This window comes from Palaemon carinicauda, chromosome 5 (genome assembly GCF_036898095.1).
Source record: "Palaemon carinicauda isolate YSFRI2023 chromosome 5, ASM3689809v2, whole genome shotgun sequence".
In the NCBI taxonomy this organism is placed as follows: domain Eukaryota; kingdom Metazoa; phylum Arthropoda; class Malacostraca; order Decapoda; family Palaemonidae; genus Palaemon; species Palaemon carinicauda.
Window position 1 is genome coordinate 144,527,739 of NC_090729.1, and position 26,823 is coordinate 144,554,561.

At 39.5% G+C, this 26,823-nt stretch overlaps 2 protein-coding genes across 9 annotated transcripts in view; both read right to left on the minus strand.

The window, feature by feature from the left end:
* Window positions 1-1,352: 1,352 nt before the first annotated feature.
* LOC137641184 (uncharacterized) lies at window positions 1,353-18,879 on the minus strand. Its single transcript, XM_068373623.1, has 4 exons — window positions 18,776-18,879; window positions 2,487-2,877; window positions 2,069-2,249; window positions 1,353-1,612 (listed from the first exon to the last, which is right to left on the minus strand). The coding sequence occupies exons 1-4, from the start codon at window positions 18,877-18,879 to the stop codon at window positions 1,353-1,355; spliced, it is 936 nt and encodes a 311-aa protein (XP_068229724.1).
* Window positions 17,212-26,823, minus strand: part of LOC137641533 (UPF0696 protein C11orf68 homolog) — a 67,512-nt gene continuing 57,900 nt past the window's right edge. For 7 of the 8 annotated variants that reach the window (XM_068374175.1, XM_068374174.1, XM_068374172.1 and 4 more), the window contains 2 exons: window positions 20,314-20,494; window positions 17,212-19,457 (listed from right to left, as the gene is read on the minus strand). In XM_068374175.1, coding sequence (XP_068230276.1) covers window positions 18,908-19,457; window positions 20,314-20,471 — 708 coding nt within the window. In that variant the 5' untranslated portion in view covers window positions 20,472-20,494 and the 3' untranslated portion in view covers window positions 17,212-18,907. The remainder of the gene's footprint in view (window positions 19,458-20,313; window positions 20,495-26,823) is intronic. The other variant, XM_068374180.1, reaches the window with a different exon arrangement.

The following is a 26,823-nucleotide window of genomic DNA, read 5'->3' on the forward strand; positions in this document are numbered from 1 at the left end:
GAAGATTTCGAGACCTGAGTGCCAACTGGATTGCCTTCCATACTGTACCATTGAGCCGCTCCACTTGCCCGTTACCGATTGGATGAAAAGGGGTAGTTCGACTTGTTGCAACTCCCTTCTGTGCGAGATAGGTTTTGAGCTCCCTAGACATGAATGAGGTTTGTTGATCTGAATGTATATACTGAGGCATCCCATACAGGCTGAATATTTGTTCTAAGCACCTAATCACTGTAGTTGTGTTCATGTTGGGACACGGAAAAGCGAAAGGAAAACGGGAATATTCTTCAACCACAATAAGTAGATATGGGTTGCGCGAGGCCGTCGGAACTGGTCCTTTAAAGTCAATGCTTAATCTCTCCATTGGTTGTGTCGCCTTGATGAGTGTTCCTTCTTGGAATTTGTAGAATCTTGGTTTCAATTCTGCACATATCCTGCAAGAAGCACAGACCTTCTTAACGTCCTCAGTGGAAAAAGGAAGATTTTTCGATCTCACAAAGTGCAACAAGCGAGTCACTCCTGGATGGCACAGATTCCCATGTAATTCAGTGAGGGTAGATGACGTAGAAACCACAGAACCGCAAAAAGCTCGGGTGAAGGCATCAGGAACCACATTCTCTTTAATGTACTGTATAACTGAAGGCTGCGAGTTCCATCCGCCATTCCTGGATCTTATTATTCTTAACTTTAGTGCGTTTCCTGTTATCAAACATGAAGGCCACAGAACGTTGGTCTGTAACGAGATCAAAGTGTTGTCTAGCAAGAAAATGACTCCACTTACGTACAGCCTCCACGATAGCCATGGCCTCCTTCTCTACGATGTGATAGTGAATTTCACTTCCTTGTAAAGTCCTAGACATGAAGGCCACAGGTCTGCCATTCTGGTTGAGTACTGCTGAGACTGCTACTTCCGAGGCATCACATTCGACCTCAAAAGGCAAATTTTCATCCACAGAGTGTAGCGTTGCTCCTTCAAGTTCTTGTTTGAGTAGTTCGAAAGCCTGCAAAGCTTCTTCATCTAAAGGAAATTTCTTTACTCTTGCCAGTGGCTGAATCTTAGCAGAAAAATTCTGTATCCATTTAGCGTAATAAGCAAACATACCCATTGCCCTCTTTAAAGATCCTTGACTAGTGGGAGGTGGTAGTTCTTGTAGAGGCCGGAGTCTTTCCATGTCAGGCTTTATTACACCATTCCCCACACAGTAGCTAAGAATATTAATGGTACGCACAGATTTAATAGTTTTAGTAGCATTGAGAGTTAGGTTCCTCTTGTTGATGACCTCAAGAAAGCGCTGCACGTTCTGATCATGTTGTTCTTGAGTGTGTCCAGCAATAGTGATATTGTCCAAATATGGTTAAGCACCTTGTAAGTTTTCTTCTTTCACCAACTTATCCATAGTTCGTTGGAAGGCTGCAACTCCATTGGTAACTCCGAAAGGTACTCTGCAGAACTGGTACAGGCGTTTGTTGGCTTCAAAAGCTGTATACTTCTTGTCTGATTCCTTTAGTGGGACTTGGTGGTAAGCGCTTTTCAAGTCATAAGTCGAAAATACACAATATGTTGAGAGTTCATTAACCATGGTGTCAATCCTTGGTAATGGATAAGCATCCAGTTCTGTAAACAGATTTATAGTTTGCAAATAATCAACACACATCCTTTTCTTATGCCGATTAAAGGAATCCTTAACCACCACAACTTGAGCTCTCCATGGTGATATGCTATCCTCAATAACACCCTCAGCCAAGAGACGACTAGTCTCCGCTTCAATGAATTCTTTGTCATCCTTATAGTAATGTCTTGATTTAGTGACAATAGGCTTACAATTAGGTAACAAATGCTGGAAGATAGAAGGTTCATCCACAGCAGCGGCTGCCAACGAACAGTAGGGCTTAGCACCAGATAAGTTGAGTGCTGGTTTCGGCCCACTGTATTCAATAGTCACTTTCTGATGCTGCTCTTGGAAGTTCTGACCAAGTAATACTCCTGAACATAAATCCTTCATTACTGCTAGACGTGTGGATGGATAAGTTTCTCCATTAAGATGAAGAGTCAAGTCTACATTGACATAACCTGGAGAGTGTGTATGCAAAGATTTCTGTGCTAAAGCGACGTCTTTATCAGTGGGATGTATTGGTAGCTTCAATTCCCTCGCTACATCTTCATCTACATAACTGTCATCACTGCACGAGTCGACAAGGGCTGTCAACTTCCGTCCTTTAATTGTTGTCAAGGTAGCTGCCCGATAGAGGCTCTGAGGAAAAGAGGTACCAGCATTAGCTGCAAGAACAGATGACTGTGAGGGATCAAATACTGTAGCTGTTGTAGATTTACCTCCATATGTAGATTTAGACAGGCACGCTTTTGCAAAGTGCCCCTTCTTGCCACATTTATTGCAAATAGAATCCCGAGCTGGACAGTGTGCACGAATATGATAGGGAACTCCACAAAAAAAGCACTTTCTCTTCATGGACAGAGTAGTCACTAATACTTGAGTTCCAGCAGTTACCTCACAGCTCTCAGACGTTGGTCCACTCTTCACATGATCATCTGTGATAAGTGCAGGATCCGATGTAACCACAGCAGCAGTATGCCCAACATGAGGAAGCATGTGACTGTAAAAACTAGCATTACGTTTGGGTAGGTCTAAAGAGTAAGCCTGGTCATAAGCTGCCTGTAAGTCCAGAGTTTTATTTTCAAGAAGACGTTGCCGAATCACAGGTGAGGCCAGGCCATTTATGAAAGCATCCCTGATCAACTCCTCTCTGTATTGTTCTGCACTAACTGGCTTAAAATTACAGTCCTTATCTAATTTACGCAATTCTCTCAGAAACACATACAAAGTTTCCCCTGCCTTTTGTTGGCGAGTAGCAAGTAAATGTCTGGCGAATATTTCATTAGGTGCCTTAACATATAACTTTTCCAACGTAGAAATGGCAGTATCATAATCCACACACTCCTCAATGTATTCATACACATTATGACTGACATAGTTCACAAGTGTCCTTAATTTATTTGGTGCATTTTCACCACATTCTTGAATAAAGTTGGAAAACGTCTTGTGCCAATGCCGCCATTCCTTTGCTGCAGAAGGGAGGCTAGGGTCCACATCCAAACGGGCAGGCTTCAATAGTTTCTCCATAGTTTAAGTTGAATAAATTGTTGTGACATTAAAAGACTTGGCTGCTGCTACCCAAGCTTTATTCAACTTAAACTTCAGTAGATTATTCCCTGAAACAATCATGAACATAATTAGCAGACCCCATAATAAATGTAATACAAACTATGTTAGATCCTCAAAGTAAATCTAATTAAACCAAATGGAATAAACAAAAGGAAATACAAAAGAAACAGAGAATTACTTGATAGCCTAAGTTGCTTTGACTGTCCCTCCATCAGGTAAGTAAACAAAGTATGAAAAGATCACCAGACAAACGTTTCAGAGTGAGGTATGAAAGAGAAAAAGGACAAAACAATATTATAACAGACCTTCAGCAGGAGATTGGATGGGATGAACAGGAATTCCTGAGTCCATCCCTTCTATAATAGAGACATGATGTCTGTTATCTCCACTAGAGGATCCTTGTATGGAGCTACTTATCGAGGTAGTTTTTTGATGACGCTCGTGACGAAGAGGTCGATCTGCAGTTCTGGGACTTGTTCCCATCTGGGAAAGAATAGGTCTGTGTCTGTGGACCATTCCAACTCTACGGGCTTGAGCCAGAGTAGAACATCCGCTGTCACATTGCGGATTGATTGTACATGAACTGCTGATAGGTGCCATCCCTTTAGGTAAGGGATGGTTAACGTCACCTAGACTGTATGAGACGTTCTCTAGCCTTGTCGGTTCTGACATCTCATTATCGCTTCGATGTCCCAGATCAACCTGAGGAGGTCTGATCTGTGTGGAGAGAGTTTCTCCATCCATGACAGGACCAACATGGGCTTCAATAGGCTTTTGGCATTTGACCATTGTAGGGGAAGCGACTAAGGAAAAACCAATATTGGTCCTTTTAGATCTCTTCGAGAGCGTTTGATGCGTATCTTCTCCAGACTCTTAACGCATCTATCAGCTGTGCTCTTAGCACTGGGTCTGTCAGTGTTGCAAACTGGAGAGAGTTCTGAACTTCTCCCTGTTAGCGTCTTGGAATCCTGACTGATTACCATAGTCTCTTGACCAACCCTGTGATCTCCTTTTACATTCCCAAGAGAAAGGAGAGTTGGTGTGACTACAGGTTTCAATGGTTTTTTAGCCATTGAAGCCTTTGAGCTGGAGAGAATTGAGACTTCTTGAAGCTTATCTCGCATTCTCAATGTTCCGGGAACCGAATCACTTCCTTGGATGATCACAGACCAGCCACTTCGGGTGCTGCCCACCCCAGCCTTTCATCCAGGTACATCGTTGCCTGAACCATTTCTATTCTTGGTTTTTGCGTGACTGTGTCCGCTAATCCCGTGAAGATGCTTAGGACTATGTTTAGTCCGACAAATATCTTTCCTAGGACATACATTATCCTCTGTAACTTGAATCCTAGGTAGGAGGGGAGGGGGTGACTGACTGGAAGTTGTCAATGGACATCTTTCAGGTCTGACAAGACTGCGAACACCCTTTCTTGAAGTAAGGTCCTTATGTTCAGAAGGATTAACATTCTGAACTTGCTGTTTTATTTAAACTTGTTGAGTGGCGACAAGTCCAGAATAACTGATTTTTCTTGAGTCCTTCTCTTGAACACCAAACAGCCTTCCCTGGAATTCGATGGACTCTACTTTCCTTACCTCCTGTACGCTCTAGAGCTCTAAGGTATACTCTTCCAGGAGAGTTTTGGAGTGGAGGAAGAGTTGAGGAAATGATGGTGGAGGCATGTCTACCTCCCATCCTAGTCCCATCTTGATTAGGCCTTGGACCCAAGGATCGAAGGTCCAGCAATCCTGAAGGAACCTCCCTCCTACCAGAAGCGTCTGTTTGCTTCACTTGATCAGAAGGTTTACATATTTGACCGCTTGCCTGTGGCACTGCGGTCATTGTGACTGTGAGATGTTGTTGAACATCCCGAGGAAAACTACTAGACTTTTCCGTCTTCCTTTTAGCTTGGGGACCCACAACTGCGGAAGACTTTCTCTTTGAAAGGATGCCCCACTTTTGGAGAAGCCCTATGTTCTGCGTGGTGGCCTCCTTAATCGTCTTTCTAACTATCTCGTTTGGGAAGAGGTCTCTACCCCAGATGTTGGAAGATATCAGCTTCCTGGTTTCGTGTTTCACTGTCGCGGCAGCGAACACAAACTCTCTACAGGCTCTCCTAGCCTTCATAAAGGCATAAAGGTCTTTTACTAAGGTGGCCATATGCATTTTGGCCAAGACCATGAGCATGTCTGGGGTAGTTTGGTGGGTTGAACACAACTCTATGCAGTTCTGTGGGGATAGGGAGGCTGCAAGTCTCTCCTTTGTCTCTTGTTCGTTATACAAAAGAAACTCGGATAGTTTAGGAAGATTCTCACTCGACTGTCGACTAGCGCCATCCGCATCTAGTCTTCCTACTGAAAAGGTTAAGTGGACTTCCTTTCAATCCTTCTCCTGCCTGGGAAAAGCTAGTGACAGAGGCTTGCACTCCTCGAGTGCAGGACAAGGTCTACCTGATTCCAATGCCTTAGCAACAGATTTAAATGCTTTCCACATAAAGGGGAATGATATTGAAGCAGGAGCAAGAAAGGAAGGGTGTTTGTTACCTAGTGTGACTACTTTCGACACCGAGTGACCCGCCTTTCTCAGGCTACTTGACAAGATAGCCTGTGCCTTATCATGGTCGAGAACCATGACGACCTTGAGTTCCGTATCTTTTCTTGACGTTGGTTCATGTCTCAGACGAATGAAGCAATTAAGGAAAGCATCAAAGCTTGGCTAAAATTGTATTTTGTCCAAAGCAACAGCACCCATCTTCTCCGAGATGTAGAGTTTGCCGTTTAAAATTGGCATAAGCTCCGCAAACCTCCAGGGATTGGTTTTGGAGCATGTCGGAAGGTCTTGGTCTCTGGGTCGTTTGTAAGACCCCTTTTCATCTTGTTTGAGAAGGTTTTCTATTAGACCTTTCATTTGGGCCCATAATTGGTCCATTCCATCTAATAGAGGGGTAGGGGGGTGAAGATGTCGATGTCAATGGCTCTAGAGCCGGCACAGACGGAAACAATTCCGACACGACATTCTCCCCCTCTTCCCGTGGGGGCTTCCTACCCTCTGTCCCAAAGGCTATCTGGCCCCAGGGAGGTGTGAATCATAACTGGGGCACCACTATTTCCTTACTTTCTTTCGGGAATAGTAGGTTACGCATCCTATCATTAGGTAGGTATGGTCCCTGAGAGATTTTCTGGAAGCCTCTCACCCAGTTGCGTAGTTTGTTACGAGCTGCATCCGTAGACTCTTATCGACTTGGGATTCTCAAAACCCTCGGACATTAAGGTCCGACATACATTACAAGCTTACGGGTTCCAATAATGCAGGGATTCGGATGTAATATTGCAGGGGGCATGAAACCTGCATGTATTATGACCGTAAAAACACTTACTCTTGATATTGCAGAAGACTGCAACACATGTCATCTGGAGTTCCTCCTGTAAAGGAAGGAAAGCAGAATGAGTATACAATTGATTATCTCACTGATAAGCAATATATAGAAGTCACCTTTTAACACAATAGCTTAGGATAGTAAGCTATAAAGGGATAGTGGGAGACACATAATTGTGTATCCCCTGCAAGCAAATGCTGTTACCTCCCCTCAGTATTAACTATAAGGAGATTCCTCTATCAAGGGAACTCCAACTAAAGGGTTCTAACCCCTAGGGCTAGAGAAGTGTACAAGTCACTGCCCCTTTTTATTCTTAACACTGTGGGGTAAGGATGACTGATTTCTAATCAGAGTATTGAAGGCATTCTATTTTTTCAATATAGCAACGGTACCAGCAGAAGCGCACACAAGGGTACCCAAGATATGTTAGAAATAACTACTGTATAATCATACTATAGTTTTCTGTTTGCTGTATATACTATATTGCAAATAATTATATATAATGTAGTTCAGCCAGTGTGCTGCCTTTGTGGCAAGCATCTGACGGCAAGGTCCAGCCGGCATGATGCCTACTGGAATAGGGAATATAAAAGACATATATTTGTGTATCCTACCCAGCCTATTTGCTGTGACCTCCCTTACAATATTAAATCATAGAGTTTCCTGATCAGGGAGACTCAAGGATAAGGGTTCTACCCTTTAAGGGTTAGAAGTGTAATACCACCAGCCCTTTAAAATATCTAATATTATATGGTAATATGAAAACTGATTTCTAATCAGAATATTGAGGAAATTCTATTCTTTCAATATAGGATTGGTCTCAGCAAACACCCGGGCAAGGATACCCAAGATATATTGGAAAATAACTACTTGTATAATATATACAGTAGTTTTTCTATCTGCAGTATATCCTATACTGCAAATATACTGACTATCTGTCTAAACATATACTGTAATTCAGCCGGCATAGTTAGTTCCTGCCGGCACAGCTAGTTCCTGCCGGCACAGCCAGCATGCTAGCTAAAAGAGATAGAGACAGCATGGAGTGAAGGCTACCTTATTACTGTGTATGTATACAGTAATTAAGGATGTAAAAGTCTAATTTACTGTCTTTCCCCAGAAAGAAGGTTCAAATGGAAGGGGAGAATGTAACATTCAGGCTTCCATCCAGCCACAGTACTATCGCCGGTAAGGTCTAGTCGGCAGGCAGTTGGCAGGCTAGCATCCAGCAGCACTAGTACAGTCGGCGTGCTGCCGGATGAGTCAGCACCTATCTGTGCCGGCCTGGCAGAGCAATACCCTGACAACAGAACTTGTGGCCAACAGTCCAAGGGAGAACTGAAGAACCTTGATGACAGAAGGGACTTCCCATCCACAACCATCATGGTTGCCGCCAGCCGCCAGCCGCCGACAGTTTGTAAAACATATGGTCGCCGGCAGCCAACATGGCCGCCGGCAGTTGTCATGGTTGCCTGCAGCTGGCATATCCGCAGGCAGCCGGACAACGGCTGCAGAGAGGGAGTCTGGCCGGCCCCCGCAACCCACCGGCAACAGTGAGGTTGCAGGACGACGGCTCAAAGAAAGACAATTGCTCGGCCATCATAAAAGAGCAGAGGGGGAGGGAAAAGGGTCCTGTATGAGGCGTGGAAGGAGCCGACAAGGTTGCCGGTCCTACACACCCTTAAGAAACTCTGTTTCAGTATCGGCGCCATCCTAGGCGGCAGGAGAATCTTCTATTCTGGAGAGGGAGGTCTCAACCTTCCGGACTCACCAGTGGTAGCTTATACACCCCCCCCTGGAACCCCCCCAAGCGGCGGCGCGAGCCCTAAACCACGCCCCCTTGGGCGGAGTTACCAGAGACGAGCGGGTTGACTCGGCAATGGAAGTCACATTTCTGAAGTTGACTTCGGCACAGAACGTTCTCCTCTTTTTCCCTCCCGCTGCTCCCAACATTTGCTGATTTTCATTATCCTGCACTCAGCAACCAGAGTAATATCTCAGCCCACGGCTTAATTATGTCTAGGCAAATTCTTACCTCCGCGGAGGTGCATCGGCTTAGCGAAGACTCCAGCGGAGAGGAGAACGTAATCAGTAACGAAAAACGCACACAATCGACTGCAGATAGTGATATGCCTTCTAATTCTGATATCGTAAATATGTTACTACAACAGAATCAAACTCTTATGCAAATCATCCAGAAAAGGTAAGGTTTTAAATTCTGTTTACAACGAAAACGTCATATGGAAAGCAGCTGATTTAGACTAATGACGTCACAAATGCAAATGGCGGCCCCCATACGTAAGCTTGTTATGATTTGAATGCTTAGAGCAGGCACTTCCGAACATAGCGTAAGTAGCTTAAACAAAGCATGTGCATGATTACTACACGATTAATCGGTATAAACAAACTAAATACTCCAATTTTTATATATTACAAAATTATAATTAAGCACACAAAACAAATTGCTTGCCTGACACATTAAAAGCACGCGCTTAATAGGCAGTAGGCTAGACCACAGGTAAGTTCGAGCTTACATTTCTCGCTTTAAACCTATCGACACTAGCCTAGGCCCTGGGGGGCTATCTGATAAGGGTTACATATGAGGCAGGTCTAGTTTATTAATAATAACAGATTTAAACTTATCATTCACTTAAATATGGCACTGAATTAACCTAAGAGGGCTATTTGAGTCGTGAACCCCATTGCCTGACTTCAGCCTTCTAGGTCCGCTGCTGTCCATATTTACTATACCTGTTGAACAAAATTTCAATTATTCTATGGTAATTAAATCACTGATATTAAACATTCATCTCGGCAGAAGTGGTTCACCTGCTAAGAAGAATGAGGCTCCCCCTCCTACTAAGCGCTCAAGACGATCACCTGAATTACCTGAAAGTGCAAATTTAGACCTTTTTTCCTTTTATAATAATGGAGACGAAAGTGATTACGAAGATTTCAACCTTCTTACATTCAATAAACCCATTCCTTCATATATTTCCACCAATTTCAAAGCTGAACCATCTTTTCATAGAGAAGGGAAAATTCAATTGAATAATTCACTAGTAGCATTAACTTTCAGTGAAGGCCATAGTGATAACCGGGATAAATTCTTTGTTAGTAGTCAAAATAAGGAGTTCTCAGACTTTTTTAAATTAATTAATACTCCAAAGTTGAATTTCTGGCCTGAAGGTAAGGTATTTGATGACAGTTATAAGAGAAAATTTTTTTATGACATTGAAAATATTAAAATGAGTATTTCTGCCTTTCAAGGGCATGCAGCACTGGCACACATTGTATACCCCTCCAAAGTAAATGACATTGATTTTTTGTCCAAAATTATTATTGGTCCCCTAAGGAGGAGCATAGACCTCATACAAAATTTGATAAGAAATTTCAGAAGCAGAGCACTTCCTAGATACCTCAAGGAAGAAGTAAGAGATCTTATAATCAAAGCAGACATTAAAGAAGTTTGGAATTTAACTGAAGACCAAAAATCAGCCATTGCTGCCTGCTTTCACAAAGGTCCCCTCCTCAGAGGAGGGGCAGCAAACTTCAGGGGTAGGAAATTCAACTTCGGGGGCAGATTTCAGGGAAGAAGGTTCAGTTTCCTCAAAGGTAACCCTAACTTTAGATTCAAGTCTCAGCCACTTAGAAGAGGTAATAGGCGAGGTGGGTACAGGGGGGGGAGGTCACAAAATGGACAAGCTAATAGTTCAGGAGCCAGAGAAAAGAAAGACCCTAGAAATTGAGCCATGCTCCGCACCAGTTCAAAGAGAAATTTTTTCAGCACCAATATTCTATGCACCAGTTGATAACGATGTTTACTCTGCACCAGTTAATAATGAGCTTTGCTCAGCACCAGTTAATGAGCTTTGCTCAGCACCAGTTAATGAGCTTTGCTCAGCACCAGTTAATTACGAGCTTTGCTCAGCACCAGTGGTTAATGAGCTTTGCTCAGCACCAGATAATAACGAGCTTTGCTCCGCACCAGACCATCATGACATTGGGCCAAATGCTATAAATCAAGATAGAAGTAAAGAGACCTCGCCTTTGGCCTCAAAACCAATGAATAACTCCTCCCAGAGCCCCCCAGAGAATAGGATAGGTAAGTCATTATTGATGAATATTGATAGTTGGAGAAAGCTTCCTAATGCCTCTTTTGCTTGTAAAATTATCAATGAAGGGGTGAGAATTCCGTTTAATAATAAACTTAAAGCCCAGAGGTCATTAAAAAGAACAGGTAAAGATAGATTTTATTCAATTAACAAGCGTAAAATATTGGAAAGTGAATGTGACAGACTGCTAAAACTAGGTGTCATAGAGCAGATCCCCAGAACTTCCTTTTACTACTCCAACCACATATTTTATAAATTCAAACCAGATGGAACAGTACGACTAATCTTTGACATGAAAGTGCTCAACACCATGATTAAAAAACCTTCTTTTACCATGCTCAAGGCCAATACTATATTTCCCTATCTACATCTAAACTCTTGGGCCTGCAAACTAGATTTAAAAGATGCTTATTGGCACATTCCATTACATGCAAATAGCCAGAAATTTCTAACCTTCAAACTAGGTAAAAGGAAGTTCAAATGGACTGTGATACCCTTTGGACTAAAGACAGCACCTTATATTTTTTCAAAAATAATGTACACAGTGATCAAGTATATTAGAACCTCATATAACATCTTAATATTCAACTATCTTGATGACATTCTCATATTAGCAAAAGATTATGTAAAATGTAAAAATCACATTCAGCTAGTCATTAAGATCTTGTCAGACTTAGGATGGAATATCTCACTTAAAAAATCTACAATTGAACCGACTCAAAGAATTGAATTTTTAGGAGTGCATTACAATATGATTAAGAAAACTATGAATCCCAGTGGGAAAAACATAGAGAAGTGTGTCGAATTGGCCAAAGCTTTCTCCAACTCTGTTAAATCCGACCTGCATTCCTATCAAATGTTAATCGGAGCTTTAAATTTTAGTGCATCCTATACAAGCTTGGGAAGATTCCATCTTAAATATCTCCACAGGTACCACAGTTATTTTAATTCAGGGTACAAAATCATTCCCCACACCTTCAAAAAACACCTAAAGCCATGGGAACAGAGACAAATGTACAGAGAGATTAACATTCCAAAACCACAGATAGATGCAGAACTTTTCACTGACGCTTCCAACCAGGGTTGGGGAGGTGCATTAGTAATAGCGGGTAATATGCTCTCAATAAATGGAACTTGGACAAATGAAGAATCCTCCCTTCACATCAATGTAAGAGAGTTATTAGCTTGCTTCTATTCTTTGGAACACTTCATCACAAGGTTATACAACAAGGTAGTCTTAATACATGTTGATTCAAAGGTTACTAATTGTTGGATAAAGAAACAGGGTAGTATCAGAAACAAGTTAGCCCATGAACTAGTCAGGAAAATACTTAGTACCATGAAGGATCACAACATACAGATAAATTCCAGATGGATCAGGGGAGTAAGTAACACCATCGCAGACTCACTTTCCAGGGACCTGGGTTCCATTCACACAGAAACTTCCCTCAGTGACAGTCTATTCTCCTTAATCTGCTCTGACTTCAATTTCACCCCAGAAATAGATCTGTTCTCAAATGGTTTCAATACTAAGTGCAAAAAGTTCTGTTCATCTCTTCCAAATCAAAAAGCCATCAGCAATAATGCACTTACGATTAGCTGGAAGGGATCAACACCCCTCTATGCCTTTCCACCAGGATTCTTACTACACAAAGTAGCTTTTAAAATCAATAAAGAATGCAATAATAATATGCTTTTCTGCACCATATCGCAGGGGACGGAACCATGGATTCCATTAGTGAAGTCAGTCGCGAAGCAGCACAAACGATATATTGTGAAGATAGAAGACTACCAGATAGTTCTCAAGGATTGTATCTCACCCTCAGCAAAGCTCCAATCAACTTTGATCGCCTTCAAAATTTAAAGGATCAGCTCCCTAACGTCTTTCCTCCTGAGGTTTGCTCCAAAATTGCTGTCAGCTTGAGGGACAGCTCCTTGCACAAGTATGAAAACCTTTACAACATTTTTAAAAGTTTCATTCACAAGGAGTATGGAAGAGACAACAAATTTCCCCTGTTAGCAATTATTTTATTTTTCAATCGCCTTATAGACAAGGGTCTATCTTACAACACCCTGAAGAGCTACAGAGCAGCTTTAGGTCCTATCTTGTCAGGCTATTTCCCAGGTTACTGTCTTGCAGAGGACAAATATGTCAAAGCAATGATATCGGGAGTTAATAGAAGGAAACCTAGAAATTCTCACCAGTTCCCTGGCTGGGATCTAGACAAAGTAATTTCATTTCTCAACACCACGAAAGATAACTCTACCTTACTACTGACACAGAAAACCTTGTTCCTAGTAGCCTTAGCTTGCCCTTTAAGAGCTAATCAATTTAACAATCTCAGCATTTCCAGGAGCACCTTCACCCCAGAACACATTGTCTTACGGAACCACCCTTCCTTCATGGCCAAAAACCAAAAGAACAACTACACGCCAATAGAGATCAGCTTTAGGAAGCTTCCTAACAGACCAAAAATATGTCCAGTCAGACAATTGAACTTCTATTTGGAATACACCAACAAAGTCTGTATGGAAAGAAACATAGACAGGAAAGACCACATATGGCTAGATGAACACTTCAAGATAATGTCTCTACAAAAAATGAGACAACTTTTTAGGGAGTGCATTTTCAGAGCCGACCCGAATGCAACTAAACAGTCAACGAATTTTCACTCTATAAGGGGGCAAGCTTCATCAAGACTGCTATACAATGGAGTATCGATACAAGAAATCATGTCCAGAATGAATTGGAGAAGCGACTCTGTCTTCAGCTCTTACTATGCTCTCCTCGGCTTACAGGGAACTTTCGATGCTGTGGTCGCTGGACTTCATCTTCAAGCCCCCTGAAGCATCTGCCTAGCTACCACTGGTGAGTCCGGAAGGTTGAGACCTCCCTCTCCAGAACTGTAAGTTTACTTGTGAACGAAGGTTCTGGAGTGGGAGGTGAGACCTTCCGGACTCAAAGTCTGGGTCACCCTCCAACCCTTCCCCCGTGAGCCGAGGAGACCATGTACAGTACTTAGGAGGGAATATTCTAACAACTTCATAATTCAACAGAGTAGGCTATATACAAGAACACACACATACAATCACTATTATTCCACAGAAAACAAACTAACTGGAATCTTTCAATATTCATATCAACCAAGAGAGCACAAGAAGATTGAATTTACTAGTAAAAAGACCTTTATGTCCACCAATTTGCACCTTCACAGTAATTCCTTCATAACTTGCACTACCAAGGTAAGCTCAACCACTTCTGTGTTATTTTTTGTTCTATTACAACTTCAAAAATGTGACTTCCATTGCCGAGTCAACCCGCTCGTCTCTGGTAACTCCGCCCAAGGGGGCGTGGTTTAGGGCTCGCGCCGCCGCTTTGGGGGGGTTCCAGGGGGGGGTGTATAAGCTACCACTGGTGAGTCCGGAAGGTCTCACCTCCCACTCCAGAACCTTCGTTCACAAGTAAACTTACAGTTCTCCAGCCTAGGGTCTGCCAATACAGTTAAAGGGACGGCAGCAGTGCCGCCTCCTCTCATCAAGGGAGAAACAGAGTTCCTAAGCCGTGCCATCCTAGGCCTCAGAAGTGTACTACTCTTCAGCATAGGGTCTGCGAGCACTGGACTAGTCTACTAGGCCACAGGGAGAAGGTGGCGGCATCATACAACCATTTCAGGTGTAGCCTAGGGAGGGCTAGCCTCCTATGCCGTCAGCCTAGCCGGCTGGGGAATAACTATTCACCCTGCCGGCCGACTGTCAGCACATGATTAGATACTCTGAGGTTCTGACCGAATCCTAAAACCTGCCATCTGCGGTTAAGGGACGGGACAAAACACCCTAGGCTAGCCATGCCTGAATTAAAACTTGAGGCACAACCCACTAGGGTTGTAGCCTAAGGCTACACTCAGAGGGAAGAGAGATTACCCTTAAATCCCTAATAGAGATGAATATCGGTTATATAATAATTCTAGGAGATATCAATCTCCGATGAATTGATAACCAATACTCGAGGGTAACCGGGGAAATATCAAAAGTATACTATGTTGCCTAGGTTAGGTTACCTAGGCAAGGCGAGATCTCGGTCACCTATATCACCGAAACTCTGACATATACGGTCGACACAGAAAAGGAAAATTATGCATATAGATACCTTTACAAGTATAAGATGCCTAAATAGCTTCCATAATTAAATTATTAATGCTATTTAAACTGGGAACTAAATAACACATGCCTAACGAACAACATCTCCCATGGCGCCTCCGGCAACCGGCCTAGCTCCTAATCACAATAAATTACTCTATGAGACAGGAGCTAAAATACACATATTGTAAAGATTCAATACTCAACTTTTCAGAGATGAAAGAAGCTGGAGATTGCATAATAATAATCCTTGAAAATCGATCGAAAATGTCAGATCAACAGGGAACACCACCGTGCGAAATCGCTACAGTATTAGGAATGTCCGCCTTATTGGATATGGCGCTGTTGTGATACTCAATAGTAGTATGGGAACTAGGGTAACCTTGATACGGCTCCCCTTCTAATTCTGCCACTTTCCCCCTCGAAGCGTAAACGCTATCCGCTGTGCAGATTGCTATGTGGCGTGTCAAGAATACGTCCCCTGATATTATGCGATATCCTTGAGAGAAATTTAAGGATATTCGTGCCAGGAGTTAGAATTCTGGAGGCCTAAAGGTAAATTCTCTGGGAATATTACTGTAGTCAAATATCCCTTAGGAAGCTACTCCTAGGAACCTTCTATCAGGACGACATGGCTTGAGCCCAAAATATATACTGTGTATATATATATATATATATATATATATATATATATATATATCACAATATATCGGTTTTACAAATTAAAAATTTTAACACTACTGTAATATGTTAAGTAATCCAATGTGATAGCAAAAAAAGATTTAAATCCTAACTATGAACTCATATAGCAATAATAATAACAAACCTTTATACAACTTGTACGGCAATATTAATGAACCAATAACCCTAAGGGCCCGGCCAGACCAAGCGCGGCTAGAGGGGAGGTTAGCGGCAAGAGGTTCCAGCTGATAACTGAAACCTTAAGTATCTTATGTAGGTGGCCAGATAGGAGACGCGGGAAGCCTCAAGCCGCTGCAGTTGCCGCCAGACTACGTTTCATGTTTTAAAAAATCGCGGCGGCTTGAGCGTCTTCACCCAAGATTACGCCATTTTTCATCAGTTCCTGAAGGGGTACGTGTTCAATTGTTCGTTTCCAGCCATTACTAATCAACAAATTATTGGGAGGTGTTTCGGAGAGCAAAAATTAAGTTAAATAAATGGAAGTTATGTCAATCAACTGCAAATGGATGGTAATAAAATAGTGGGTAGGCCTACGCTTTATTGTGCTTTGCAACCTATTTAATCACCATTTATTTATATATATATATATATATATATATATATATATATATATATATATATATATATATATATATATATATATATATATATATATACACACGTATATATATATATATATATATATATATATATATATATATATATATATATATATACACACGTGTATATATATATATATATATATATATATATATATATATATATATATATATATATATATATATATATAAGATATAGAGAAAATTTCAAATGTGTAAAGAATCGTATGTATATTTAAACAATATATCTTATGCAAATGCTAGTTAATTCTGGAATGAAAGGGACAATGATTTTTCGTGAACTTTATCATATCTGAAGCAATTATAATAGCTGGTAAAAAAGAGATTAAGGCTGTCTATAGTTCGACGTTTGTTTTTTTGAGTCTGAATCCAGGAAGGATGTTCTCATCAAAGAATCAAAAGACTTGTGAAATATGCAGATATTCATTAAATCTGTCGCCGTACAAACGAGACTGGCAACATTAATTTCAAAATTAACTTATTTTCCCTTCTCTGTTTATCAAAATCGTGAATCCAGACTCTTGTGTAATTTATAGTTCAGATTAAAATAACGATTTTCAATCGGAAGTAATTTCCTACTCAAACACCATCGTCATGTTTACGAGGAAGGCTATCAGCTGGGAGTGAGGAGGCAAGAGAGGTGTGGCGGTTCCGGTGTGGCCACCCAACATTTCGTTGCTGGCTTGCCTCCGAGTCGTGCCGCTAACCTCGCCGCTCAACGCACTTGGTCTGGCCGAGCCCTAAGGGCTCGGCCAGACCAAGCGCGGCTAGCGGCGAGGTTAGCGGTAAGAGGTTCCAGCTGATAATTGAAACCTTAGGTATCTTATGTAGGTGGCCAAATAGGAGTCGCGAGGTCGCGACTCCTATTTGGCCACCTACATAAGATACCTAAGGTTTCAATTATCAGCTGGAACCTCTTGCCGCTAACCTCCCCGCTAGCCGCGCTTGGTCTGGCCGGGCCCTAAACGCACGTTACCTTACATAAGAAAAATAAACAACTAGGGTTTTTGCTTAGCTTGTAATGATAATGATAATAATAATGATAAAAATAATAATTATAATTATAATAATTATTATTATTATTATTATTATTATTATTATACTCTACCTTTGAAACATAACTGCTCTGTCCTCTATATAAAAGGTTGGCGTGGACGTACTCTATAGAGTCCTTTCATTATACGTCATCAAACTCCCGTCCGCCATCTTGGAGGACAAACAAAGATGCGTTCAGTGAATAGCTATGGTTGAACTGTTGAATATTTAGCCATCTCATCACATTCACATTCACACAATGCCCAGTTTTTGCGCTATTGTTGGCTGTGGGAATCGAGGACAAAGAGATGACAAGAGTTTCTACCGCATAATGGCAGTTATTCAGAATCAGGAAAAAGATACAGAAGAATTATCCAAGGGCAGACGTGACTTGTGGTTGACCAGAATTTCACGGGCTGATCTACATGAATCCTCACTACCCTACGCACGTATCTGTTCTGATAATTTCATATCAGGTCAGTCTCGGCTATGCCCTAAAAGTATCATTATTCCTGTGTAAACATGCTATATCCGATTGCATGGGTGACTTCACAAGTATCATCGTCAGTTCAGTGTGTAGTGTGTGAGGGGGAGAAGGCATCTCAATTTTTAAACATCAAAGGGGCATCTCAGATTTTCAAAACAAAAATTAAAAGCGCCCTTATTGGCTCTATTAACAAAGGCTACTTACCTAGGTCTATTTCGTCAAGGTGCTCATGCCTATATATATAATTAAGTGTATATTTATATTTATTTTAATTTGTGTATTGAATTGTGCAGACATACAGGCCTATGTGATGAATAAACATTGATTATAAATAATAATATCTGAAAGCTGGTTTAACCCGAAGGGGTCTTCAGCTTATATATGAAACAGAAAAAATAATTAAACTTGCGCATTTAATTGCAAGGAAGCAAAACGATCATCCAAGAGCATTACAATAGAGTTTGTCCATCATATGTTTATATGTATATAAGATGGTTAGGCATGAACTGATAAAGATTTGACATTATAATGCAAAACTTTTACATACATTTTGACAATCAAAAATTATAATACACAAGGTTAGGCTAAATGATCAATATTAGCTTTATAATTATAAACACTCTCTTCATTGGCCTAGTGTTTATCTAATTTTGGACTTAAAAGCATTAAAGGGAAAAACAACAAATTCTGGAAGCAGATTATTCAATGGAAATGTATGCCCACTCATGTTCTGGGTTGGCCGACAGTACCAAGTAGTTCACCATATCAATGTATGAAATACTGGGAAAATCCTCAATATTTTGACTGAATGAATTCTGCATCTGGTATGGATCTAGGCCATCAATTAGATCAAGTTTCTGCTTGTAAAAACGCTTATCATCACCCGACAATTGCTTGACAAAGTCGCTCTCATTGTCCATATTCGCTGTAGCAGCTGCCATGTTTTCGCTTTGTATGTCCTCCAGCATGGCCGCCGGTGATTCCCAGTGACGTCATTGAAAGGACTCTATTGACCAAGAGGATCTGTGAGAAGTTTCCTAGCTATTACTTAAGTCACGTTTTAACTATAAACAAAATAATTTTAATGAAAATCCAAAGCTCTACTTTAAAATGGATTGAGCTATTACCTTGTTATCAACTTTAGTAACCTATTGCTGTCTTTAAAACTCTTCTTCGTGGATGTCCTGTGTACGCCTATTCCTCCAGCTTGCTGCTGGATTTTGATTAACATAATTAGATTGTCCTATTTTCGGAGTATTTTAGACTTGATTGCCAAAAGTGGCTACTATTTTCGATTTCCCTGATACGAGATCAAACTGACTGGTATAAATTGTCGGTTTGATTGCCCATTCATTATTTTGATAAATATCCAAGTAAGTATAGACATCAGGTTTATATGAAATGCTGCACTTAATTCCAGCCTCCCTGATATCGTTGTCAAGTTTTTCCACAGCTTCCAGGTCGGTAAAGTCAGCGTTGTAAACGCACACCACAGTCTTGCCCATGTAGATTCTTTCTGCGTCGTCGATGGTGCTAACTTTCGCGGAAATTCCACATTGTCCTAGAGCAACTGCTCTGGCAATGGCCGCCCATGCAAGATCTATCTTAATGCCCGTTCCCTTGTGGATGAGCCATTTCCCACAGAGGCAATTGTGCTTCTTGGCCATTTCAAAGATGGCGTTCGGTGTGATTTTCTGACAGGTTTTCTGCATTACTTCCCAGTCTTCTAAAAGTTCTAGTAGAGCTGGCTCAATATATTCGTCGTCGAACTTTGGGCCTTTGACGCCGATCCACCTTATACCATCCGATCTACAGTATTTTTTGAAGGGAAAAAAGTACAAATTAGGACTGACGCTATCAAATCACGTTAAAGTTGACATTTTCGCAAAACATTGAGATTTGCAAGTGCTATACCTGCTTTTGCACAAATAACAATCTGCAGTTATACACCTCCCCAAAAAAACGTAACAAACGAGTCCTGTTGAATAGAACAGAACTTATTCTGTTTTCATAGGTTTTCGTGTATTGGTAATGCTGCGTTGATGCAAAGACTATTGTAATGGTGTATGTTGAATTGAATCAAAACTAAACAAGTCAGAATATTAGGTCACAGAAAATTTGGTACTTGTTATGTAGCCTACGTCAGTGTTTCACACTCTTAGTTCATCTAAATAATGGACTAAATAATTTAGCATGTAGTCTTAACATCAGCCGTTGGATCACTATGTATTACTAAAATGTTTAACAATACAGAGTGTGCTTGAAGTACTAATATATATATATATATATATATATTATATATATATATATATATATATATATATATATATATATCTATATATGTATATATATATATATATATATATATATATATATATATATATATATATATATATATCTATATATATATATATATATATATATATATATATCTATATATATATATATATATATATATATATATATATATATATATATATATATATATATAAGATTGTGTTTTGACCAAAATTTTTTTTTTGAATTCTTTAGCTTTTACTTGAAGCTTATCTACATTAAAGATTAAAATCATCTTTATAGTCCAGTTGGAGGGTAACATTTGGCAAGACCTGATGAGACTGAAATATGCTATATATGTTGAACATATCCACATTCTTCTCCCTACCTTTTCACAACAGACGGTTTATACATTTGTAGAAATGTATCAAACGTACTCATATCCTCCACTGAGGCATCAAAGGTACATTCGCATCCATCGTCATCTTCGTCGTCAGTCTCAGATGTATAATCAGGTTCGTCCTTCATCACGCAACCTTCAGCCATCGTACATGAATGCTACACCTAATCTGGAATCGTGGAAAGACAAAGGAAACTTGAAGAAAGACAACCAACTGAATGTAAGGAAGTTATTGGATTACTCCACACTTTGTTCATATCGCTAAAAAAGAAAAAAAAATTCTTAAATATTTGATTCGAGATCAAAATTTTTATCAACGATTTTGTTTCTTTGTTCTATGTTGCATTAAACCGAATTTTATCCTGTTTGGATGATCAATTAATTCCTATTTTTCTGCAAGTTAAAGACTATAGCAAAGGCGGTGGTAATGGCAGCCTAATTCCTACTGCAGCCGATCTCGAATTTTAACAAAAGAATGTGTCAAGTGTATCAAGTGTTTAAGACAGAAAAGAAACATTGATTAGGGGATGAAGTCCAGATGTTGTAGACGACAAATGTGTAAAGGGGTACTTATAACGATCTCATGATAAAACCTATTATTCTTCATGCTTAATAAAATATGTTTAATATACACACACACACACACACACAAACACACACACACATATATACATATATATATATATATATATATATATATATATATATATATATATATATATATATATATATATATCTTACGAAGCTGGACTAGTGTAGAGTAAATAGTTTATTAAAGTATTTTATTTGTTTTCATATGTGCATTGAAGAGGTGAATAGCCAGCTCTTAAGATGAGCTCCTCTCGTGTAGGTATAGGTTTGTTATGTAAATTACATAAGACTTTTGCCGTTCATTTCATTGTATTCTTTATTCAAGTCGCTTATTATTATTATTATTAGCCAAGCTAAAACCCTAGTTGGAAAAGCAAGATACTTATATAAGCCCAAGGGCTCCAATAGGGAAAAATAGCCCAGTGAGGAAAAGAAATAAGGAAATAGATAAATGATGAGTGTAAATTAACAATAAATCATTCTAAAAACAGTAACAACGTCAAAACAGATATGTCCTATATAAACTATTTAAACGTCAAAAACAGATATGTCATATAAACTATAAAAAGACTCATGTCAGCCTGGTCAACATGAAAACATTTGCTCCAACTTAAAACTTTTGAAGTTCTACTTATTCAACTAACCGATTAGGAAGATCATTCCACAACTTGGTAACAGCTGGAATAAAACTTCTAGAATACCGAGTAGTATTGAGCCTCATGATGGAGAAGGCCTGGCTATTAGAATTAACTGCCTGCCTTGTATTACGAACAGGATAGAATTGTCCAGGGAGATCTGAATGTAAAGGATGGTCAGAGTTATGAAAAATCTCATGCAACATGCATAATGAACTAATTGAACGACGGTGCCAAAGATTAATATCTAGATCAGGAATAAGAAATTTAATAGCCCGTAATTTCTGTCCAAAAAATTAAGATGAGAATCAGCAGCTGAACACCTGACGGAAGAACAATACTCAAAACAAGGTAGAATGAAAGAATTAAAACACTTCTTCAGAATAGATTGATCACCGAAAATCTTAAGAGACTTTCTCAATAAGCCAATTTTTTGTGCAATTGAAGAAGACACAGACCTAATGTTTCTCAAAAGTAAATTTTCTGTCGAGAATCACACCTAAACTTTTAAAAGAGTCATACAAATTTAAAGAAACATTATCAATACTGAGATCCGGATGTTGAGGAGCCACCATCCTTGACCTACTTACAATCATAATTTGAGTTTTATTAGGATTCAACTTTATACCCCATAATTTGCACCACGCACTAATTTTAGCCAAATCTCTATTAAGGGATTCACCAACCCCAGCTCTACATTCAGGGGATGGAATTGATGCAAAGAGAGTAGCATCATCTGCATATGCAACAAGCTTGTTTTCTAGGCCAAACCACATGTCATGTGTATATAGTATGAAAAGTAATGGGCCAAGAACACTACCCTGTGGAACACCGGATATCACATTCCTATACTCACTATGGTGCCCATCGACAACAACTCTTTGAGATCTATTACTTAAAAAATCAATAATAATTCTAAGAAACAACCCACCCACTCCCAACTGTTTGAGTTTGAAAACAAGGGCCTCATGATTAACATGGTCAAAAGCAGCACTAGAATCAAGGACAATCATACGAACTTCCTGACCACAATCAAGGGATTTCTGTACAGCATTGGAGATTATAAGAAGGGCATCACATGCTCCAAGGCCTTTACAAAAACCAGATTGCAAACTAGGGAATAGATGATTACCTTCAGAAAACCTATTAAGACGTTTTGGCAGAAGTTCCAAAACTTTAGATAATATGGGAGTTATGGAAATTGGGCGGTAATCAGTGGGACTTGAGCTACCACAAACACATTTACATAGAGGAGTAACATTACCAATTCTCCAACAAGTGCTAAAAGCTCCTCTTCTTGCTAACTTGCACAAAATAACAGATAACTTTGGAGCTAAGAAATCTGCTGTCTTTATAAAAAAAAAAAACAAAGGAAAAATGCCATTTGGGCCTACACCTCCATAAGTATCAAGGTCCATCAACAGAGCTTTACTCTCACAAGATCGAAAAGCTAAACTAGTTAGTTTAGCCTCGGGAAAACAGGAATGAGGACATTCAAGTTTTTCATTACTCTGTTTACTGTCAAAAACATCAGCCAATAGGGTAGCCTTTTCCTTTGGACAGTGAGTGACTGAGCCATCAGATTTAAGTAAAGAAGGAACTGTTGCATCTACACCAAAGAGTGCAGATTTAAGGATAGACCACCATCTATGTTCCTGAGTTGTACCAGAAAGGGTTTCTTGTATAGCTAAATTGTACTCCTTTTCAGTTGAGGTATAAACTATCTGAGCAAAAGCTCAAAGCTGAGTATAGTTGTTCCAGGTCAAATCTGATCTGTTACCCTTCCAAAGATGATAGGCCTCCTGCTTCTCCAAATAAGCACGTCTACAATCATCATTGAACCACAGTTTGTCCTTCACTCGGTACCTTAGCACACGACTTATGTTGACTAGATTCTCATTCAAAGGGACAACAGGATCTACACTACTACATAATAAAGACCAATTCAAGCACAAAAGATCATGCAAATTCCCAGTCTACTTGGAATTTCACATAAATTTTACAAGAGTGTGACATATCAGGGACAGGCTGCTCAGTCTTCACTACTAATGAAATCAAGACATGATCAGATGTCAGGACTGGAGAACCAACCTTACTAGCTATAACGCCAGGGAGGGGAGTCAGTGTATACGAGGTCCAAGCAATTACCAGACTTGTGAGTAGCTTCATTTATGATTTGCTCACAGCCTGATTCGGAGGCAAAGTCTAAAGCTCTTAAGCCATGGCGATCAGTAGGAGATAGAACTTAATCACTCCCTATGGTGAGCATTAAAATCACCAACAAAGACAAAAGAAGCCTTTCTATCATCATCTTGTATCTTAGCCATAATGGTAAGAAGACAATCGAAGATAGAATCATCCATGTCTGGATTCTGGTAAATGGAACACAAAGTTGTTATGCCTGCCACAAACTTTTATTACCTGAATCTCATGATATCCACATTGATAGCAGGACTTATGAGAAGCAAGGTACTCGGTCCTAATATACACCGCCATTCCCCTGGCCCCAGGGATGGCATCACGTTTCAACATTATTGGCTTCTTAAAACCACTTATAAGGAGCTCAGAGGAGTGCCTCATATTAGAAACCAAAGTTTCTGAGCACAAAAGAATATCATACTGTCTGGACGCAACTGTAAGGTCTGGATATTTGCATGAAGACCACGAATACTGCAATACAAAAGACAACATTGATGAAATCTAGGACGTACTGGTCCTGGATTTTGCTCAATGTCTCCAGACAGAATAAGAATTAATAGAAACAAAAAAAGACATCATACTTAAAATCTAGACTAAAAAGAATTATAACAAAAACAATATGTACAGAATTATAAATAAAGTGATTGATGAAACCCATAGACTATAGTAAAAAGTCGGAAAAACTGGTCAACATGGAGGAGCTGATACAACCATGCAAGGCCGAATACCCTCCAGGATAGCCACTTCAACTGAAGGGAGGACAGTAAGGATAGTTTTGAGAAGAAAAAGAATCAGAAAAGGAAAAGACAACCTCATGAAAAACCACCAGGCATCCATGGCCCTTCTATTAAGCCTGCCCAACACACCATTTCAAAAAAAAAAAGAAAAAAAAAAAGAGGAAGAAAAAAAATATCATAAGATAATGTGCCCGAGTGTACCCTCAAGCAAGAGAACTCTAACCCAAGACAGTGGAAGACCATGGTACAGAGGCTATGGCACTACCCAAGACTAGAGAACAATGGTTTAATTTTGGAGTGTCCTTCTCCTAGAAGAACTGCTTACCTTAGCTAAAGAGTCTCTTCTACCCTTACCAAGAGGAAAGTACACTGAACAAATTGCAGTAGAGTAATTAACCCCTTGGGTGAAGAAGTGTTTAGTATCTCAATGTTGTCAGGTGTATGAGGAAAGACGAGAATATATAAAGAATAGGCCAGACTATTCTGTGTAAGTGTAGGCAAAGAAAAAATAAGCCGTAACCATAGAGAGGGATCCATTGCATTACTGTCTGGCCAGTCAAAGGATCCAATACCTCTCTAGTGGTAGTATCTCAACGGGCAGCTGGTGCCCTGGCCAACCTACTACCTATAATGTTAATTTACATTATTTTAAAGAATTCACTCTTTATTTCACATATTTGGTTACGAAGTATTACGCAATCTGTTTAAGAGTGTTATATAAATATATATATATATATATATATATATATATATATATATATATATATATATATATATATAAACAAAGGGGTGCTGATAAGTTATTGGATTCAAGGGTATCGTGACCGGTTAGAGCTGATACTTTTATAGGGGAGGTAGGACAAATATTTAGGAGAAGATGGGCAAGAAAGCATCTCTCTCTCTCTCTCTCTCTCTCTCTCTCTCTCTCTCTCTCTCTCTCTCTCTCTCTCTCTCTCTCTACTGTGGTACAGTATTCTTAATTTGCAACATTTATTAAGAAAATGCGATGCATGTCATGTACCAACAGACCCTACTTGCCCTGAAGTGCAACAAAAAATAAATAATAAAGACAAAGGTATTCTGCTCAACATGCTTAGTCTGGATAGAAAATATAATTAAGTCGAGACTGAATCTGAAAATAGTTGAAGAAGAAGAAGAGAAAAATTAACAGGATATGTGTAAGGATGCAGAGGAAATCATTGATACAACATATGATGCCATTCAGCAACATACTTACGAAGAAATAAATAATCAGATGGAAACAAATAATAGACCCAAGAGACTCTACCCAGACCTACATACTTTTAGGGAAGAGCAAGAAAAAGAAAAAAAAAGAAAAGAAAGATATAGTCTGCAATTTACTGAAAAGAGGAAATTGCAGATTTGGCAAAAGATGCTACTACAAGTATCCAAAGATATGCCATAATTATGAAATATATGGTAAATGTGCAGATTTAGACAGATATGGAGACGAATGCAGATATCTCCATCCAAAAAATATGTAAAAACCTGGAAGAAGGAAAAGGATGCAAATTCAACAAAAATTGTCGAAATATGCATCCTGCAACCATGATTGAAAGTCAGAAATTTCAAAAGCAAATATAAAAGAAAAAGGAAAGCAAAAATGAATCAGAAAAAGAAACATAAAAAAAAGCAGAGTATATACTACGCTATGCACATAAGGCCACAAGATATGATGCCTTTCAACACAAATATGCTCAATTAGAGAAAAACTACATAGAATGCATCTATAATGCCAGGGGTTGGTGCAGATATGGGGATAATTGCAGGTATACACACAAAAACAAATATGAAGGTGAAAGAGCAAATATAATAGAAAAGTTGGATTTTTTAATGGCAGGATTCCTGGAAATGAAGAAAAGAACATCATATCAGAACAGGAAGGAAACATGGGAGAATCCATATTATCACCAATATTAGATAATGGCGATGAAATAAAATCATCATAGTGATGAATGCACAGGGTTTAGCCACGAGTAACTCTGAAAAGAAAATAGACTTCTTAGAAGAACTAACCCGAATTGAAAAAATAGATATATTAAATATAGTTGAAACATGGTATTCCCAAGAGACTGGCAGTGATGATCAGATAAAGGGTTTCCAAACATATAGATCAGACAGAACAAATAGGAATCAAGGGGGAAACGCAATATATGGAAGAGACATAAATCAAGGAAAAGTCTGAAAAATACAGCAACACAGAATGTGAATTGATTGCGGTAGAATTTGAATATGAAAAATTAGTGAATATTGTAGTTTAAAGACCCCCAAATACTAAGGAGTTTGACATAATAATAGAAAAAATAGATGATATA

Coding starts and splice junctions, on each gene's coding strand:
- LOC137641184 (XM_068373623.1), bottom strand. CDS start 18,879: ATGTTAATCAAAATCCAGCAGCAAGCTGGAGGAATAGGCGTACACAGG. Junction 2,250..2,486: donor AGGTAACTGCTGGAACTCAA/GTATTAGTGACT, acceptor TCTTTTCCTCAG/AGCCTCTATCGGGCAGCTAC. Junction 1,613..2,068: donor TTTGCATACACACTCTCCAG/GTTATGTCAATG, acceptor ATCTGTTTACAG/AACTGGATGCTTATCCATTA.